The sequence below is a fragment of the Nipponia nippon genome, unplaced genomic scaffold (genome assembly GCF_047370975.1).
Source record: "Nipponia nippon isolate SJK-2023a ecotype South Korea unplaced genomic scaffold, ASM4737097v1 scaffold_4, whole genome shotgun sequence".
In the NCBI taxonomy this organism is placed as follows: domain Eukaryota; kingdom Metazoa; phylum Chordata; class Aves; order Pelecaniformes; family Threskiornithidae; genus Nipponia; species Nipponia nippon.
Window position 1 is genome coordinate 86,598,709 of NW_028262358.1, and position 18,544 is coordinate 86,617,252.

The window sequence follows — 18,544 nt, forward strand, 5'->3', positions numbered from 1 at the left end:
CCACTCCAAAACCCTAGAGATTATGCTCCAAGTCAGCTTAACAAGTTCAAAAGTGATTTATGGTTATTTGTCATAATAGCTTGTTTCTGTATTAAGAACAAAAGAAAAAAAAAATGCAAGTGATTACACATCACAGAAGCTGTACTCTCTAGACCAGAAGATTAAGGCTTCCTGAAATTTAGAACTGTCCTCCTTTTGATCCATTTACCTTTACTATAGAAACATATGCATTAGTGATCTACAGTTTTCATGGAGCTACATTTACAGATTCCTTTTATCTTTTTTAAAGCTGACTAAATACAAGATTGTCCAAAAATTTATTTCCCCTTTTACCTTCTAAAAGAGGGCAGTCTTCGAATGTTTTCACACTGATCATGTGATAAAGAATTTACTCTCTTCTTAGCGTCTACCAGTTTGCAACACAGTACACTAAGAGGCTGGGAATAGAAGTGCTCCACAATACAGAGCTGAAAAACAAAGCAAGACCCAGTGATGTTAATAAAATTCATCCTCCCTGCTATATCTACCTTTTAATGCTTTCTTATTACTACAGTGCATATACTACAATGGTAGTAATGGTATTCCTTTAAAAAAAAAAAAATTCATTACATTTCATAAATACTCCATAAGTCACCACAGGACACTGATTATTCAGTTTTAAATACAGTCACATAATTACCTTTTTTGCTGTATGCGCTGTTCATTTTCAGTACCTCATCTTCCCCCGTCTTACATAACGATAACTATAGCTTGTCAAATATTTTCTGTTCACTTACGTGAATTACTGCTGTCTTTAGGTTATACATTCAACTCCAATGCTCAGAAATAACAACGAGTATATTTAAAGATATGAGGAGCAACTACTGTACACAAGCAAACTTATCACGTCCTAATTTTAATTTCTCTTTCATGTACACAAAAATACACCAATCAAACAGACTACCTCACTAAAAACTTTTAAAACATAAGAACTGTCAAAGAGGAAAGACACTTCCTGTCAGAAAAGTTAACATCACTCCTAGATATAATGAGAAGCTGGTGATCCCGTTTATCACCTGGGAAATCTCACCTGAAATTGCTTCATCCTTGAATACTTTTAATGCACAAGGACACAGCCATATGCTGTCAGGGCTAGGACTTGTATTTTCCTATCAGGCCAATGGGGAATCATTAAATCCTGGTGACTCTTTCAAGCAAGAGGAGTTGAAACCTATGACAGCCCACGCAGGTCTGTCTGCAGGAAGAGGTACTACAGCCAGGATACGTGTAATCGTTGAATCCTGGCCACGTGTAATCGTTGAATCTTAGATACTGAAGAATCTGAGACACTCTAAAGGTATACAACACTAAAAGGGCATGTTTTACTAACAGGTTCACACATGGAACCAGGCAAGAAAGAAACAATTTCACAAACCCACATTAAAACAGATTACAGGGACTACAAATTCTTTGGAGAACTCGTCTGCAGTCCACAAAAGCTACAAGGAGACTCAGACACAGAAATACATCTAGATATGAAGATCTATATAAGCCGATAAAAAGATAATTATCACGCTCTCTATAGGCTATTTTTTGAAACCTTGAAGTCTTCCACTTCATCTCCTGAGAGGGTAAATGTAACTCCCACGCTGCTGCACAGCTGCTTGGAGCACAAGCACCACCTACTCTGAGACACAAAGTAAGTGACCCTACAGCTCCTGTTTCTCTGAAAAGGTAAGAAGTGCGCACGCAGAAACTGTGCCAGAGGAGTCCAAGCGGGGAAGAGACACCACTGTAGCCTACTCACACTGTGACAAAACAGAGTACAAGGACCTGGTACAGAGGATCAGAGATGGAAAGTTCTGCCAGGGGTGTTAGAAGCTACGAGTCCATCTATAGCAAAAGACAGGTCTTTCTACCCACTAAGGCAGGTCACCCTTTTAAATGCAACCTTTAAATACAGGGTTTTTTGTGTCAGAGTAAGCTTTTTACATGCTTCTTCATACTTGTCTTACAAGTTTTCCTGTAAAACGTTAGCAGTTAAGTTTTTAACCTTAAAACACCCACCTGTTCACAGATCCAAACTGTTTCCAAAGGACATTTTTTCATCCAACTCAGTAAGATTAGGACCTAAGAAATCTTTCAGTGACTAGTAATTACCCTTTGTTTCCACAACCACAATTTGAGTTCTTGTTACCATTGCCTACCTGAAATCCTTTGATAAAATTCTGGACAGAAAAATCATGGTACAAGAATATGTTGATGAGAACCTGCAGAACTTTCTCACCCAGTTTAAAGGGCAACTGGGCTGTCAGAAGCAGCTAAGGGAGACAAAAAGGAAAAGCAGCCATAGCATAAATTCTTTCCTGAATTCAACTCAGCAAAATTTATAAATACAATTTGATACAACTCTCAGTATGTGTTAGCATTCAACTAAATGAGATACTAAATACACTGCCAACTTCTAAAAACAATATTTCTACTAAAACATCCATGCAAAGACTGATTTTCAGTTTATTATTTCACCACATTTTTGTAAGTACCTTTTACTTATATGCAATGTTTGAAGCTAGTTTTGCTTAATACTATTTTTGTATTTATTTTTAAAATTACAAACAACAGAATAGAGATTGCTGTAACAACCAGGGATACCACTACTTTCAGCATGTGTAACAGCGATTTTGGAAATCCTGCACAAAGTGGCATACCAAGAATCGCACAGGCACGTTTTTGACAGGCAGCAAAATTCAGGCTGAACTGACTTTTTCTATGTTTAAAGCTATCTTTTTCTGGAACAAAGTAAAACTCAAATCAAAACACTACTTTAATTAATGGGTGGGAATGTCAAAGTGTAATTGCCCAAGTGTGTATGCACAGATGTCAGTGAAAATGGAAGGTGAAAGCAGCTGTCTGAGTGTGTCTCAATGTGACAGGGAAGCTCTCAGTATTAAGCTACTCTGCAGCTATGAGTAGACATACCCAAAATCCACAGCTCTCAGGAACAGATTGCATTTCAAAAGCTTCAGACAAAACTACTTTTAAAGGCCACGCAAGTACACTGTGCTTGAATACGCATACGCTCCTCCTATTTAGAAAGGGAATTACCTTTTCAATTATAGTAGACAGGTGCTCCTTACAGGAAAGGGACTGGAAAAGCTCTATGCACAGCAGAGAAGAAACAGAGTGAGGAAGTAAGCTGTGGATAATCATTGGAGATGTAGCGATTCCAAAAATCAGTACTAGAGGTAATTCATGGATATGCTGACTAGATCATGGGGGAAGGGAGAAAAAAATATAATAGTTACATTATAGAAAATCATGAAACAAATGCATTATGTTCCTACTACAGCGCTGAGCTTAGATGCAGAAAGGGGTAAATTAAAAGATTTCTTGCCAGAAAACCAAGAGTTTTGGTGTGGAGTAAAATAAAAAGAAAAGGAAGCTATTTAAAGCCGTAAAGTAGAAAAGCAAATTAAATTATATTTTAGGATTCAAATTTCAGGAAGTGGCATAAAAAGCATCTTTTCAGTTAGACTATTATACTGGTCCTATCTTCCCCAAAAGTTATATTCAGAGAACTGAATCTTATGAGGTTTTTTTCCGAAAGAAATAGAGAAAAAATAAGAAGAGACATTAAACAGCTAACAGTCAAGAAAATCTACAAACTTTACACCATTTAATAAATTTAAAATAAATATTAAACTCCTCTAACATTCTATGTTCCCATTATACTTAAAAAAAGAATTCCAGCTTCTCCAGATTCAATCTTTCTCTTCAGATAATTTTTAGTATATTCTTTGAGAACTGATAACCAGGACTGAATGCTGTATTCCTTGTGAACATCATACAAATTATACAAAATACAGTGTTTTCAGTATTATTTCATCATTATTTTCCATTTTTACTAGTTTAAAGGAGATACAAATTCTGCTATCTTAAATATCTTCTAGGTTACAATTGACAATTCCTTTTCTGTTTTCACTACAGCAACTTTTTGACCTTTGTGTTTTATTATCCCACAATTATTTCATTTTTCTAACTCCTCAAGAGTCATTGCTAGAGACTTAAGCATAAAAAACACTAAACTTCATATATTACTGTCCACCACTGGTAACCTAAAAGAATATTGGAGAGAAACTGAATCTTATGATTAACAATTCAGAAGAACCTCTCATGTTTACCCACTTCACCCTTATTATTAAACGTGTTTAAGACTGAAATGGAGAGAATAAACCCAAGCTCAACAATTAACTCAAAGACCTTTTCCAAAGTATTATGCAACTCTGCTAAGCTTCTATTTTACCCATCTTCTACTTTACTTTAATCAAGACAATCTTTAGTTATAAGATCATCTGAATCCTCTAAACCTTTCCTTCTGAAGAGACACACAGCCTATGAAAAAAACTGTATTTGCAAATAGTAGACTGATAGACCTGAACTGCACTTCATCTTGCCGCAAAAAGCAAAATAAAATACAACACTTAAAAAAAACAATTAAAACCTCATTTTCCCCTGCCTTACACCCTAATTATTTCCAGATAATTGTACATTTCTGATTTTACTTCTTGAAATGTTCCCCAGAGAACTCACCTGCCAGATCTGAAGTAGAAAAATATTTTTATTGTGGGTCTCTCAGCAGGTGAAATTGCCTAGCCTTGTTTACAGGTAATATCAGGTGTGCATGCTGCAGCTGAATTAATTGCACAACTGCAGCCCCAATTCTGCTGCAACTGTAGTTTCAACCTGGGGACTAAGTGTAAGATGCACTTTTTTGGAGGACAGCATGGCTTCTTTATTAGAACACATGAGATGATCTTAGGGAAGACAGGTTAAGGAAGGACAGAAGCACAGGAGCACCTGAAGTAGTCAGCTACTCATTACATATCCTGGCCAACACTGAGAAATTCTCTGGGTAAGTTTTATATACTTCTATTAGTAAGCTAGTGACCTTTAAGCAGCATTACATCATTAGTTATGCAAAAAATATACTCTGAAAACAATTTTAAAAGTCGACAGAAGAAATATCTAGGCATCTTAAAAAATTAGTTTCACAATCACAAATTCTGTAACAACTAGTACCAATAAATCCTCTTGTGTAAAGAATTAAACCAGCCAGCCGATATCTCAACCCAGCCTTTGGGCACTCTGGTTCAGAGTCCCATGTTAGCTTTAGGATAATTTATCCCCAAAACCTAGCAAATAGGTTTTTGCTCAATCACTGCCGCAAAGAAGCTGCATCAATATTTGATTCCAACTCTCCCCTGGCCTCATTGTTACACTTCAAAACAGCTGCAAATAGAAAATGGGTAAAGGAGTAGAAGAACTAAACTTCAGGTCCCATTACCTGCTGATGACTATGAAGTCTTGAAGTACTTTTGTGGTGAAACTTTCCATGTCTTTGAATATAACTACAACTGGAGGACATTGCCAGTGTCTAGAAGAGGAAGTTCTTTTTTTGCTTGGAGTTTCTGTTTTCTTTAAAGCCATTCGCTATGGATTAATAAACAGAAGACAGAAAAATAAAAAGATCGAATCACATCTACGATTATAATGCTCCAAAGTGACATGACTGACTTTCTGCTACAGTTGTATTTATTATTAGCATCTAGAATTGCAATTTTTCTTTCTTCTGTTTGGCACAGCAGGAAGTACAAAGAATAAACAAATTTTAAAAACCCACATTCCAACAAAGACAAGAACAGCTCTGTGGGACAGAACTGGTGAAATTCTGTTGCGACCGAGGGAGATTTGAGTTGTGTACAGGGACGTTGCCCATTTCCTGTATCTTTACCCAGTAACAAAAAGAGTATGCACTCATTAAACTTTTATTTAACATACTGCTCTGATGAAGTCATCATAAAAATCAGTTCTTTTATTCATGACAGAAACAAAACTTCATTAGCTTTATTAAATACAAAGATACAAAAACATTTTGAAAGTTATTTTCTCACTGCTTGTCAATGTAGTGTGGGCCGCAGATGACATAATGGCACATTAGCGCTAATACAGTGCCTTTCCCCTGGATGGCTGTTCTTAAAGTGTTGTTTTAATAAACAAAACATCTCAGCATTCCTGAGCGAAAAGCATCTGGCATGAAGTTGATACTGCATTTTAAGCTTCTAGTTCCCAATTAAACATATGATAAAATAGTACTTTTTGCTTGTTTTTTAGGATTCTGACATTCACACCTCATCAGAAACTAACTCCACATTTGTTACATATGTTACAGATTTATATTCAAATCACGTCAATCTCGGTTATTTCTTAGTACTAAATGAAGAGCTAACCTTTGGCATTTTTTCACTACAGCACAGGAATTTGAGTTATTCAATTTCTTTTTTAAAAGCATCTAAAGGTCAGGCATTTTTATAAACTGGTGATACAAAAAAAATTTTAAAAAAATCATACCTTTGTTACGCTCTCATACCAGTTGATAAGAGAAGTCATTGAACAACGTATTCTGTTCTGGGAAACCTGCACATAGTCCTCGTCTTCCAATGAGTCCACATCTACATAGCAGTTCATCAGCTGCCCCATCAGCTTCTGCATCAGATTTTTTATGCCTTCACAACACATTTTTAGACACACAGTAAAGACATTTGCTTTTTCGGTAACACTTCTCCAACTCCCACTCTAAAAAATTACCCGAAGTTATCACTTATTTTCCACTTTTCTAATTATTCTCCTTCTCTCTCCAGAATGCACATCTCATGCTCCAGAAAGCTTGAAAGTATTCATGATATGCATGTTGTTAATGCAATAAAAATTATCCTATTAATTTAACTAGATAGCAATAATTCAGGTTAAGATGTTGGCCCTGCACCTTTCCCAAACTCCAGCTATATGCTGCTGGAGTGACTTAAAAATAAATAAGGCGGCCAATCCATAGATCTGGGGATGCTGCCATAAGTGATTCCACTCTTTTTACTTAAAAAATAAAAAGGGAGCAAGGAGAGTGGCACAAAATTTTATTCTACCCATTCCCTCACTGTAATAATGTGACTGTTAGCATTTAAAAAGTAGAATGCATACATACACTGTCCAGTTAAACAACAGGAAAGCTAACCTACAATATCAACATGTAATATCAACCTACAATATCAACACTAAGCAGCCATGCTCTTGACATTTATGCCTCAACTAAGCAGTATTTCAGTCTTCATTGTTTTAAACAGAACTGGATACCTCTTGAAATACAGTAGGCATTACCGCTATGTTAACATGGGATTGAGCAAATCATTAGAAAGTCTTCAAGATCCCTCCATCCCATTATTCTTACATTTGGGGGCAAAAGCTAGAATTTCTAGTTAATTGACAGCTTATTCAGATGAAGAAGCAAAGCTATTGTAGTATTTACCTGGGCAATCTTTGGCTTCCAGCAAGGCTATATAAGGAGTAATGTTATTCTGAAGGACTTCTGAGAGACTTCTAAAAGTTAAGTCATGATCTGTAACATTTACACCTAGAAGACAGACAGATTTTTAAGGACATTTTTCCTGTGATTTGTGACCACAATGATTGAATAATAAACTGAACAGCAGACAAAAAACAGAAAATACCTCAAATATTCAAGGAGGGAATGAAAAGCATCGCATCATCTATGAGGAAAGATGAAAAACTAGCACAAGATTAGACAGACATGTTAATACTAGCCGATTAAAAAGAACAGGGAATCACTGCAAATACCCCTCATATAGCTTGGAGTTTTTTTTAAAGAAAGATTTCTCAAGGGTGCAAACCTGCAAGGAGTAGGATTGGTTTTCTAACTTCCCTGCTCCTCATACCCTCAGAAGCCACCCACAGTCATCTAAGGCCTGCAGACAAGATGGTGAAATTCACCTTCTCTAGAAGAAGAGCAGTGCATACACCCGAGACCTGGATCTTCACATGGGTTATGTAAGGAGGAAAATTACTAAAGTTTGCCTTTGTTAACAGCCTTAGTCAACCAAAAAAAAAAAAAAAGAACAAGCCCTCCAGAAGGCAATTCAAATTCACACCTTTTTCCACAGAAATATTCAAAGCAGGAATTTCTCACTTTCTACTACCTACAAAAGTAGACTACCTTCTAAGCTTTGTTAGTGCTCACATGGTAAATTTGAAGCACAGGCTGATTTTAGGTTCCTTAAAATGTTCCACTGAAAATGCAATCAAGTTGCCTTGAACCAGGTTTAGGATTACAGTTACAACTCTTTGAAAGAAAGGAGGAGGGGGACAAAAAAAGGGGGAGGGGGGGAAGAAAGACTTCAGAACTTCACTGACTTCAATAACAACATCTTCAGCTATTTTCTTCACCCTCTGCTCCTTTTCCAAGATAATGACACTGATTTCCTACACATAAAGATGCACTGCAAGAACATATACCAGAAATACTGCAAGAACACACCTCGGAAATACAGCAGCTGTGTAATTCCATGGTTAGTCATGGAAAGCACGTTGGTGGCAGAAACGGGGACAGAATCAAAGGATCTCCAGTGAATCAGGAAAAAAATGCCAAATCACTACCAGCTGCCTAAGACAGACCTTTAGGGAAGGTGTTACCTTACTGCACTATTATGCATACAGACAAAGGGGAAGGAGGTCTTATCCTGCTTCCTTCTCCCAGCCCCGTCTCTTCTGTTAACATTTCTGAAGCTGATATTGCTCACAGTAATTGCTGGAAGACAGCAATGTATTTTTCTTTGATCCAGAGATCAAAGTCAGTTTTAAGCAGATGTATGTAAGAAAATATATCTTTAAAAAATTACCTAAGACAAGAGCTGCAGTAGGGATTTCTCTGGACTTCATCCGACAAGTCCATTTCGTTGTCTTCTCTTGGGACTCAGAATGAGACCGCCTCAAAAAATTTACCAGGTTATCAAATAACTGCTTATTCAAGTTTTCCTGTATTTTCTGTAAACAAACACAGAGAGATATTATTTATAAAAATGTGGAAACACCACAGTATCTTCCTTTTCCTGCATAATTTTTAATCCTTAAAACTCTGGGGTAAAATTTTAAGTAACACTAAGTTTTCCTGTGAACTATAAACATGCTAATTTATTCACTGTGTGGCAAACACAGACATTTCCCATCTTGGAATTTCTGGTCAAATGCCTCAACAGTAACTTGGAAAGCGAATGAGCTTAACTGTGTTGTTCCACCAGAGGCTTTAAAGAAGAAGGAAAAAAAAAAACCATCCTGACAAAGTGTAAGTGACATAGAAGGAATAAAACAATATAATTAGTTTCTGGAAGAATGTTCATGAAAATTCCTGTTATTTCCTCTTGGCTTACAAAACACCTGTAAACATTTTTCTGAGAAATCTATATGAGAGCAAACATTCAGCTCCTCCAAATCTAATTCAGGATGAAAGAAAAAAAATACAGGAAAGCATTAAGTATGTTTCATAGGAAAAAATACTAAACCACAACTGCCACATTTGCTACACTGTCTTTTGCCCTTCAGGATGATTTTCATACAAGAATATGTATATGCAGGAATATATGGAAAGGTAAGAGAAAGCAGGGGGAGATAAAACTTTTAAAGGTAGATATATAGTGGCAGCATTTTCTGTTTCTTTTATTATGTATGTGCCTTTGAGAAATGTGTCTCTAATCCAAGACATGCCTTCTGCTAGAACAGACAAAAAAAAAACCCTGTACTCTGAAGTTCAGGATATCAATATATACTCTAGAACACAGATGTTAGAAACAAGATTAAACCCCTGCCCCCAATAAAATCATCATCAGATTTATTAGCAAAAAGAAGTGACACACACAGCAGTGAACTTGATTTTAAATGAAGTGGCAAAGCCGCCTAGCAGCATTGACGAGGTAGCTATCAAAGGAGTTAAGGTCGCATCTCCAGAAGATTGCACATGATGCCTGTTCAAAAACCTGAGCTCCATTTCCATTATACAGAAGAATTCCTATTGCTCTCCTGAACAACTGATAAAACTGTACACAAAGTAATCTTATTCTTTTCACCCTCTACTTATTAAAATATATTCTTCTGGCCTTTCTGATGTTGACTGTGCACCTCTGAGCTCCCACATGATAAATTCTATGGCAACTCAGAAGAGACTGTAACATGGCATTTTAAAAAGAAGAACTTACGCCATCAGCTTTATAACAGCATTGTAAACAGCTCCTGTATTACCATAACAATCCTCCAAGCTTCTGCTTCAGAACCCATCAGACCTTGAGCTTCTTCTGATCATTATTGTACAAGTTTTCACTAAGCTGCCCTAACAAGAACCTAAATCATTACTTTGCATGGTTACAGTATATATTATTTCTTCCAATGCACACTTGTGAAGATGGAATTCAGTCTGCCACAGCACTACATATTTACTTAGCTTTCTTAAAATCCATCAGTCTTTTCTTGTCAAAACAACTTTGTTACTGGCACTATTTTGGTAGTGCTTCAGAAAGTATACTAGGCTGCTCTGCATCTCAACCGACCAACTCGTTTACTTGCATGACACTGCTTACGCTGGAAAAATCTTGTGAACTGGAAGTTCAGTCCCTGCTGTGGCACTAGGTTTGGTCATGATTATCTGTTGTGTGGTCTGAAAACCATTATCTGCACATTAGAGCTAAAATTACCATATTACAGCCCTGCACTTAGGCTTTTTGTTTCTAACCTGGATCCTGGTGGTGCAACTGGAATTCCTCACCTTACAGGAAGGGAATGTTTCTGAAAGCCCTTGATGAGATGTGTCATAATAAGAACATTTGCAAGGCCGCTGCTGACAGCAGGGGTCAAAACTGGGATACCTTGCAATACTGAAACAAAAAAGGTCCAAAATTCACCTCCCAAAAATGAAGGACGGTTCCTGCAGTCCTTTTGCCAGCTTTTTATGCTATGAGAAGACTAAAAGGATGTCATCACCAGACAACAGATGGTGCTGCCACAATCACAGCACAGTTTATGATGGACATACAAAGGCCAAGAGCGCTCTGCAAGGAAGTACTTGGAGGTCAAATCACACCTCAAGTAGATACCAGAGAACTAGGAAAACACCAGCACAAGCACATGGCCCGCTGCCAAATTGTCAGGCAGCAGTACCCTGGCAAAAACTTTGGAGAACATCCTGCTAGGCTCCCTTAGCACACTACCAGAACCCCTAGAATGAAAGTCCAAACCAGCAAGCCACGCACTTCCCAGGTATTCTGCCACGGATCAGGCTTACTACACCAGGGTTTGAAAGTATGTAAGAAATAATATCCTGACTGGATAAAGCCCACACCTACCTGGTCTGACCTCACAGATGATGCCGCTTTGAGCAGGAGTTCAGACTAGAGACTTTCTAAGGTCCCTTCCAAGCTGAATTATCACACAATTTTATATGTAAGAACAATTATCACTTCCAAGTCTGCCAACAGTGGGATAAAAGGATGGTAATTCAGGACTCAGTAGAAAAAAATATCAGTGATACCCCAGAAGCTGGATAAAGAAAATTCTATGTATAGGAGCAAAAGCAACTGCAGGTAATCTGCCCTTGGGCAAACCAAATTCTAAGGCAAGACCCATATTAATTTGTCAATGTAGCATGAACTGTCTTCCATCTGAGGAGGAGGAAGAACAGAAGAAAGTATCTGGCAAACTCCTAGCAGCCTCAAAGAAAACAAGGGTAGGAGATCTATAACAGGAAAGAATGATGATTTTGCATATGGCAATGGCTCTGTGCTTCTGAGCGGTTAAGGGAGGCTTTCACTATGATGGGCTGTGCCTGCTGCTCTGGGAGAAATCCTTGCAGAGCACTAGGAAAAAAAAACCCAACACTTCTTCAACCTGAAAATCCTGCAGCCGCTGGCAATGTAGAACCATTGTCTCAAAAGCCTTGACAGCACTGTGCCAAAGAAAGAAGATCCAAGAAAAGGCCTTCCAGAAGTAGCTACAGAATGTCATCTTCCCTATAGTCCACTGTGTAGCTCACAAGGCATTTTCTGGTGCAGCTGCCAACGTTACTGCCAGTGCTGGTAGCTAAGAAGCAGTCGGCAGGAAGATACCAAATATACCTCCACAAACTTCTGTGTGTTCTCTGTAATCAGCACTGCGATGTAGTGCACTGCTTTGCTCGGCCTGGCTAGTTATGGTTTGAAAAGGGTGCTGACTAGTCAAAGTGAGCTGGATCACGGAATAGTAGGAACAGAATTAGAGGAATTTATGAGTTTAGCCCAAGGGACCAGATTGTAAGCTACATCCAGCTGGCTTCTACTGTACATCCCAAAACAAACTTTGGAAAAAAATTTCTCATAATGTCTAGAGCTCAACAGCAGGCAGAGGAATATGGAATATTTGCCCAGAATCCTTGACACGGAATAAAGGAGGAAATCCCTGCTGTACGGAAGCAATTATTCATACTATAATACAAGCCAGCTGGCTATAGGGACACAGCTACAGCATGCCATCTAGCACACAACAATTAGGAGGCCACAGTTCAGCATGAAATTAACTCCGATCCCCACCAGACAACCCCACTGACACTGTCCGTACTAATTCAGTAGACTATGCTTGCAGCTGTGTCATTCAGTATTTGACATCCATGCAGTTGTATTCACATAAATCCACTGTGACTCCTGGGCTGCTATGAACTCTGTAACATTGAGGTCAAGAGCAGCCTAAAATCCTCAGAGGGCTGGCATGCACGTAACTGAGCTGAAGGTAGAAAACAGCAGTATGCCAGGAATTAATAAAAAGGACAATTAGTAAGAAGAGAAGCTTAGAAGCAGCAGCTTGAAGCATCAAAAGCATGTAGTTGTGTGGTTAGAAGTAATGTGTAATTGATGGATTTATTATCATTATTTTATATTCTGGACAGGGATTTCAGTCTCAGTATTTCTGGCCCTTTTATCACTTTAACTAATTGCCCTTTTAAGTGTGTAAAAAAAGATCTCCAGAAACAAAGCAGCAAGCAGTGTTGTTATACATGCAAACCATTGCTTTAGTATTAGGTGCAAGACTCACCTCTGTTTCCCATTTGATCTCATTCCATAAAGCCTGACAAGTAACAAACCGCAACTCAGCATCCTCTGAATCATTGTTTCTTTCTCCGAAATCATGAGCTAGAAAGACAGGAAGCAAAGACAAGCACAAATAAGATTATTAAAACATTTTTTGTTGAGAAGTAAATGGAGCACCCAACTGAAACAAGAACATCTTGATCTATCTGTATTTCTGAGGGAAATGACTTTTCTCTTAACCAATTAATTAACTGCTGGTATCTGGTAGAATAAGCAAGGGAACAAGCAGAATCTATTACCCAAGTATGCAGGCAAAAGGTAAAGAACTGGCTTCCATCTCAAGTCCCAGATGAGCTAAAGGCTAAATCAGAACAAATAGCCTTTATTATTAAAATAAAATAAAATTTAAAAAAATCATTCCCTTGCTTCAGGAAGTTTTGTGGGTCTCTTTCACCTATTAAATATTCAGTCCTCCTTCACTATTACAGTCAGATAGATATGAACCATAAAGGCTTGCAAGAACAGATACATGAAAATCCCTTCGGCTCCCCAGGGAAGATGCAGCTAACACCAATTTCCTGAAAATAATAAGGAATACTGGGAAAGGACTGTCAGGTTACATGAAATACAGATTTATTTATTTTTTTTAAAATACATTTAACCTACACAACTATGCCAGCAAAACTTTTAAGCACAAACCAGGCCTGCATTTCTGGCTCACCTCTAAATTGCCTCTCACTTCTATAAATGCTCTTTATGAAAAAGAAAAGGAGAATCAGATCTTTCTTGGTAAAACAGTGTCTTGGCACATTTTCTGAATACATCTGGCTTCCCAGGTGCTCCTCTGCCTCACAGATGTGAGTACAGAAATTCTCCACCAGCTCCCAACTAAGAAGGAGAGACAGAGCTGCGAGTAAAATGGGAGAATGAATAGAAACTAGTATAACTGAGTGAGATTTTTCTCGTCGTTTTTCCTCCCACATTCACACAGTCTACATAAAAAAAAACCCCACAACACCACCAAAAAAGCACAGGCTCAGAACCATCCTTCTACTCCCAGCACACATTTAGCAGGCCTGGTGTAGCTTTAATGCTTCACTAACACCACCTGGAAGAACACAAAGACTGAAGGTTAAGTAAACAGCCTGTTAACTGTTGCTACAAGGCAACATGAAACATAACAATTGATTTTTTCCTAAACTTATGCATATAAAAAAATGTAATTTGCTAGCCATTAATGTCCATTTGGTGGCCATTCAATGGAGCATCAGCAGTGGTCTGATCTCTAGAAAAGAACCAGTTGATGAGCACACTCAGTCTCACAAAGCATTAACAACACCCAAAACAGCTCCGTAAATGATGAGCAAGAGGCATCCCTCGTCCTCCATTTTCATCGTCTTCCCCTAAACTAACACCTCATTTGTATCCCTAAGAAAAATCACGTAAAATACATAACCCACCCTGATTACACAGGGCTTAGGCTTTTAGTTAAAGAAAATCCAGCTACCACATTATTGGTAATATACCAAGGCGTAGTGTTCTTTTTATATTACCAAAACTCAAACTATAAGTGCAAATGTGCACAGAAGGCCTTCTGTGGGATGCAACAGTATTATCAACTATCGATGCTGTGAAGTTTCACAACTGAAACTTCACACTTGACAGGTCTGGGCTTCCAGATGCACATCAAAGTACTCTTTATTTAGAACACCATTCTAAACAACTGCTGTAAGCAGCCAAGCTAGCTCACCTCTTTTAGGGGTAGTTCAGTCAAATTTATTTTTCTGTCTCAAAGAATTTGCTAACTAGAACAACATGCTTAGTAGGATTTATCCAAGTATTACTAATCTTGCAAAAACGAAAATATAATATCCAGTAAGGGGGAAAACCTCAATGTGGTTTAAGAGCATAGGTCTTGGTTGTTGGTTTATTTATCTCACAATGACTTGGAATGACAGCATGGATTCTATTTCCCTGCCTCTCATCCCCTGAGCTACAGATGTGCCACATCTCACAGAAAAAATAATTTGGGATCAATTTTAAAGCAGGTGTTACAATAAGTCCCTCTGGTAATGAATGAGCCTGTGGTGATTTCCACAAAAATCTGGCCTTATTACTTTCCCCTCCACTTTTTTTTATACAAATTGTCACACCTTTTGACAGCTCTGGTGCTGCCCAAAAAAGTTTAACCTGGGAATAAGAACAGTAAGCTTCCTGAGTCTCAAACAGCAACTATTTAAGCAGCATTATTTGTGGCTCCAATAACAGTCCTCTTCAGTCTTCCTCTAATGACAAGAGACCTGTGTACACAGCATATAGGCTGGAGAAAAGAAAATATATATAACAAACACTAGTGGACAGAAGCCATGGATTCTTCACAAATGGCTTTTCTTTCTTCTTTTCCTCAAGAAACTTAGGCAAACTACTGAGAATAGGATGCAACTTACGTATGGGATATCATTTCTGACTCCCATAGCTTAAAAGTGGCTCATTCAGACTCTTCAGATAAGTAGTTTGCATCCTGGTTTCAGCGGGGATAGAGTTAATTTTCTTCCTAGTAGCTGGTACAGTGCTGTGTTTTGGATTTAGGATGAGAATAATGTTGATAACGCACTGACGTTTTAGTTGTTGCTAAGTAGTGCTTACACCAGTCAAGGACTTTTCAGCTTCCCATGCTCTGCCTGGTGCACAAGAAGCTGGGAGGGGGCACAGCCAGGACAGCTGACCCAGACTGGCCAAAGGGCTATGCCATACCGTATGGCATCATGCTCAGTATATAAACAGGGGCGAATTGGCCAGAGGGGCAGCAACTGCTGCTCAGGAACCAGCTGGGCATCGGTAGGCGGGTGGTGAGCAATTGCATTGTGCATCACTTGTTTTGTATATTCTTTTATCATTATTATTATTTTCCCTTCCTTTTCTGTCCTATTAAACTGTCTTTATCTCAACCCATGAATTTTACTTCCCCCGCCCCGATTCTCTCCCTCATCCCGCTGTGGGAAAGTAATAAGGCCAGATTTTTGTGGAAATCACCACAGGCTCATTCATTACCAGAGGGACTTATTGTAACACCTGCTTTAAAATTGATCCCAAATTATTTTTTCTGTGAGATGTGGCACGTCTGTAGCTCAGGGAACGTGGGGGAAGTGAGCAAATGGCTGAGTGATGTTTAGCTGCCTGCTGGGTTAAACAACAACAGTTTGTCAGTCAGTAAACAATTTATGGTAACATAGAAAGGAGTTCTCCTGTAAAAAAAAATTTGCAAAGACAAAGATAGCTATACAATTCTGATTGCTGGAGATGAAAAAAAAAAAAAAAAAGCATTTACATTAGCCAACAATTTGCTGGGGGTTCCTCTGAAGAAATGAGTTTTCAGCAATATCAACATCAAGGAGCAACAGAAATCCTCATACAGCTATGACAGAATTCAGTCAGATGTGATGAACCTTCCAGGATTAACCTAAGCATTGCAACATATATCAAAATGCACTAACCTGTTTTCGGATACACCCTCCTCTTCTTGGGACTTGGTTTAAAAACAAAGCAGCCCTAGAGAATAGCAAAAAAAGATAAACTTCAACATGAGCATCAATCTGACTGGCTCCTGAGGCCACTTCATTCTCCTTTAATTTCAGTGCTCCATTAAACCAACAATTTGAACTGAACTGCCAGCATCATAAGGATATCAATTTGCATGTTGTCCCTTTATGTTCCTGTTTCAAGCTGGAAAACTAGTGGAAGCAGTATCCCAGCATATTTGGGAGGAACTTTTTCACCTTTCCATTATGTTCTTCAATTCAACCATCAGCTAGAACAGCAGCAGATTCTTTAAACTTATTATAACCTCCAACAGATTTAGAATTAAGAGGAAATGATTTCCTGAGGACACATCAATGGAGTCTTCTCAGTACAGTTTCAGTCAAAAACAAAACAAAAGGAAAAAAAGCAAGAAGCTGAGATGCATAGAAAAGGTGACCCCGAATAATGCAATGAGTATTATGAAGTCACTTACAAAAGCCAATGACATGCCCTAGCTACAGAGGACACGTGCATCCCAACTCAAAAAGTAAAGATGGTTAGAAGCAGAATGACAAATGGTTTGGAAAGGGTTCAGATAAATACAAACCCTGGCTCCAAGGAAGTCCTCCAGACAGAAGTCATCTCCCAGTTAGATCAGTTTCCTCACAAAGGTGGAGGAAATAAACCACAAGTATTAAGCTTTGAATTCTGGATTTTTTTTTTCTTTTTCCTCTAGAAAATCTGAAATTTCTTCCCTCATCCTCTCAAATAAAAACTCATCTCTTTTGAAGAGTTATAATAATTTCCTATATATCAGAAATCATATGCATTCCCCAACTCCCACTGTGAGGTTCTTGTGCTACAGCAAGGGGGAAGGAAACACACAAGTGTTCAAGACAGATAAACAGACTGCTTCACTCCTGTGTTTCTCAGCGGAGCTGCTTATATAAGCAAAGATCACTGAACTCAACCGAGGACACTTCAGCCACTAGTGTAAGAATGATCTACTGAAAATAAAACTCCCGAGGTATGTTCAGTTTTGATCACGGCACTAGTCTGTTGGGTGACTTCGGACATGTTATTTCCCTTCTGATACAAATAAGAAATTGCAGTAAAACACTGACAATGGTATCGGCCTCCTCTGAACAACAGCCTTATGGAGATGCCTTCAGATACTTTCCATTTTACCATGTATATCAGCAACCATCTAAAACCAGCTGGACAAAAATTGTGATTATGCTACAAATCCTAAACACTCTGGAACGATTCCACTACAAAAAGCTGCGCTACAGCCCTATTTATGCTGCAGTAGGCACAACATATCAGAACAGCAATTCACAAGAGCACAACTGGAATCGGCCACAGCAACTATAAATCACATATATAAAAGAAAAAACAATGTATGCTTAAGTTAAACGAAACATAAATATTATGTAAAGCTTTACAAGCATTGGATTTCCCTACACCACTGAATGTAGCAGAGACCAGAATATAAAATGGCAAAGAAGCATTACATATAAGGCATGGGAGGCAAGAGGGGGGACACCTTTCACTACCTCACTACTTGAGGGCAACAGCCATTTTTGAAAGGCAAATCCACTTGTTTTGGATTAAGTTTTAACTTTGTTTGGAAGTACTTCCCTTTACTCCTAAAAGTAGTAACCTGCACAGCAACTTCCACGCCGAAGGATCCAGCTGCACATCACAATTCAGTGAAAAACAATATAAGGGAGAGGAGGCTTCTGACAATAAAACGCATCCCTTCCTGCTGTGAACCACTGCAGTTGCTCACTATATGATCAAGCAAGGCAGAAAATGAGTTAAACGTTCCAGTGTGGCATTTTCAGTCTCGCTACATATTAAGACTCTGATGTCCCTACTGCCAGCCCTGACTACAGGCCAGATAAAGCTTTCAGCTCAGAAATATCAAGGCGATAACAGAAACTTAACACGATTTGTGAGCGACAGCACTTTTATTTCTCCATTAACTTAGTTTCAGGGGAAGACGCAATAAACTTTTCAAAGTGGCAGCAAGCGATGCCAACAGACTTCAGCTGGAAGTGACAAAACCTACAGCTGCAACGCTACTGCTCAGTTCT

General features: G+C 38.4%; 1 protein-coding gene across 7 annotated transcripts in view; it reads right to left on the bottom strand.

The window, feature by feature from the left end:
• ORC3 (origin recognition complex subunit 3) overlaps positions 1 to 18,544 on the bottom strand; it is a 59,967-nt gene that overhangs the window by 40,724 nt on the left and 699 nt on the right. For 6 of the 7 annotated variants that reach the window (XM_087775800.1, XM_087775799.1, XM_087775801.1 and 3 more), the window contains exons 2-11: positions 16,421 to 16,475; positions 13,648 to 13,833; positions 12,931 to 13,028; positions 8,724 to 8,868; positions 7,337 to 7,441; positions 6,388 to 6,542; positions 5,324 to 5,469; positions 3,085 to 3,244; positions 2,187 to 2,300; positions 334 to 467 (exon numbers count right to left, since the gene is read on the bottom strand). In XM_087775800.1, coding sequence (XP_087631926.1) covers positions 334 to 467; positions 2,187 to 2,300; positions 3,085 to 3,244; positions 5,324 to 5,469; positions 6,388 to 6,542; positions 7,337 to 7,441; positions 8,724 to 8,868; positions 12,931 to 13,028; positions 13,648 to 13,833; positions 16,421 to 16,475 — 1,298 coding nt within the window. The remainder of the gene's footprint in view (positions 1 to 333; positions 468 to 2,186; positions 2,301 to 3,084; positions 3,245 to 5,323; positions 5,470 to 6,387; positions 6,543 to 7,336; positions 7,442 to 8,723; positions 8,869 to 12,930; positions 13,029 to 13,647; positions 13,834 to 16,420; positions 16,476 to 18,544) is intronic. The other variant, XM_087775804.1, reaches the window with a different exon arrangement.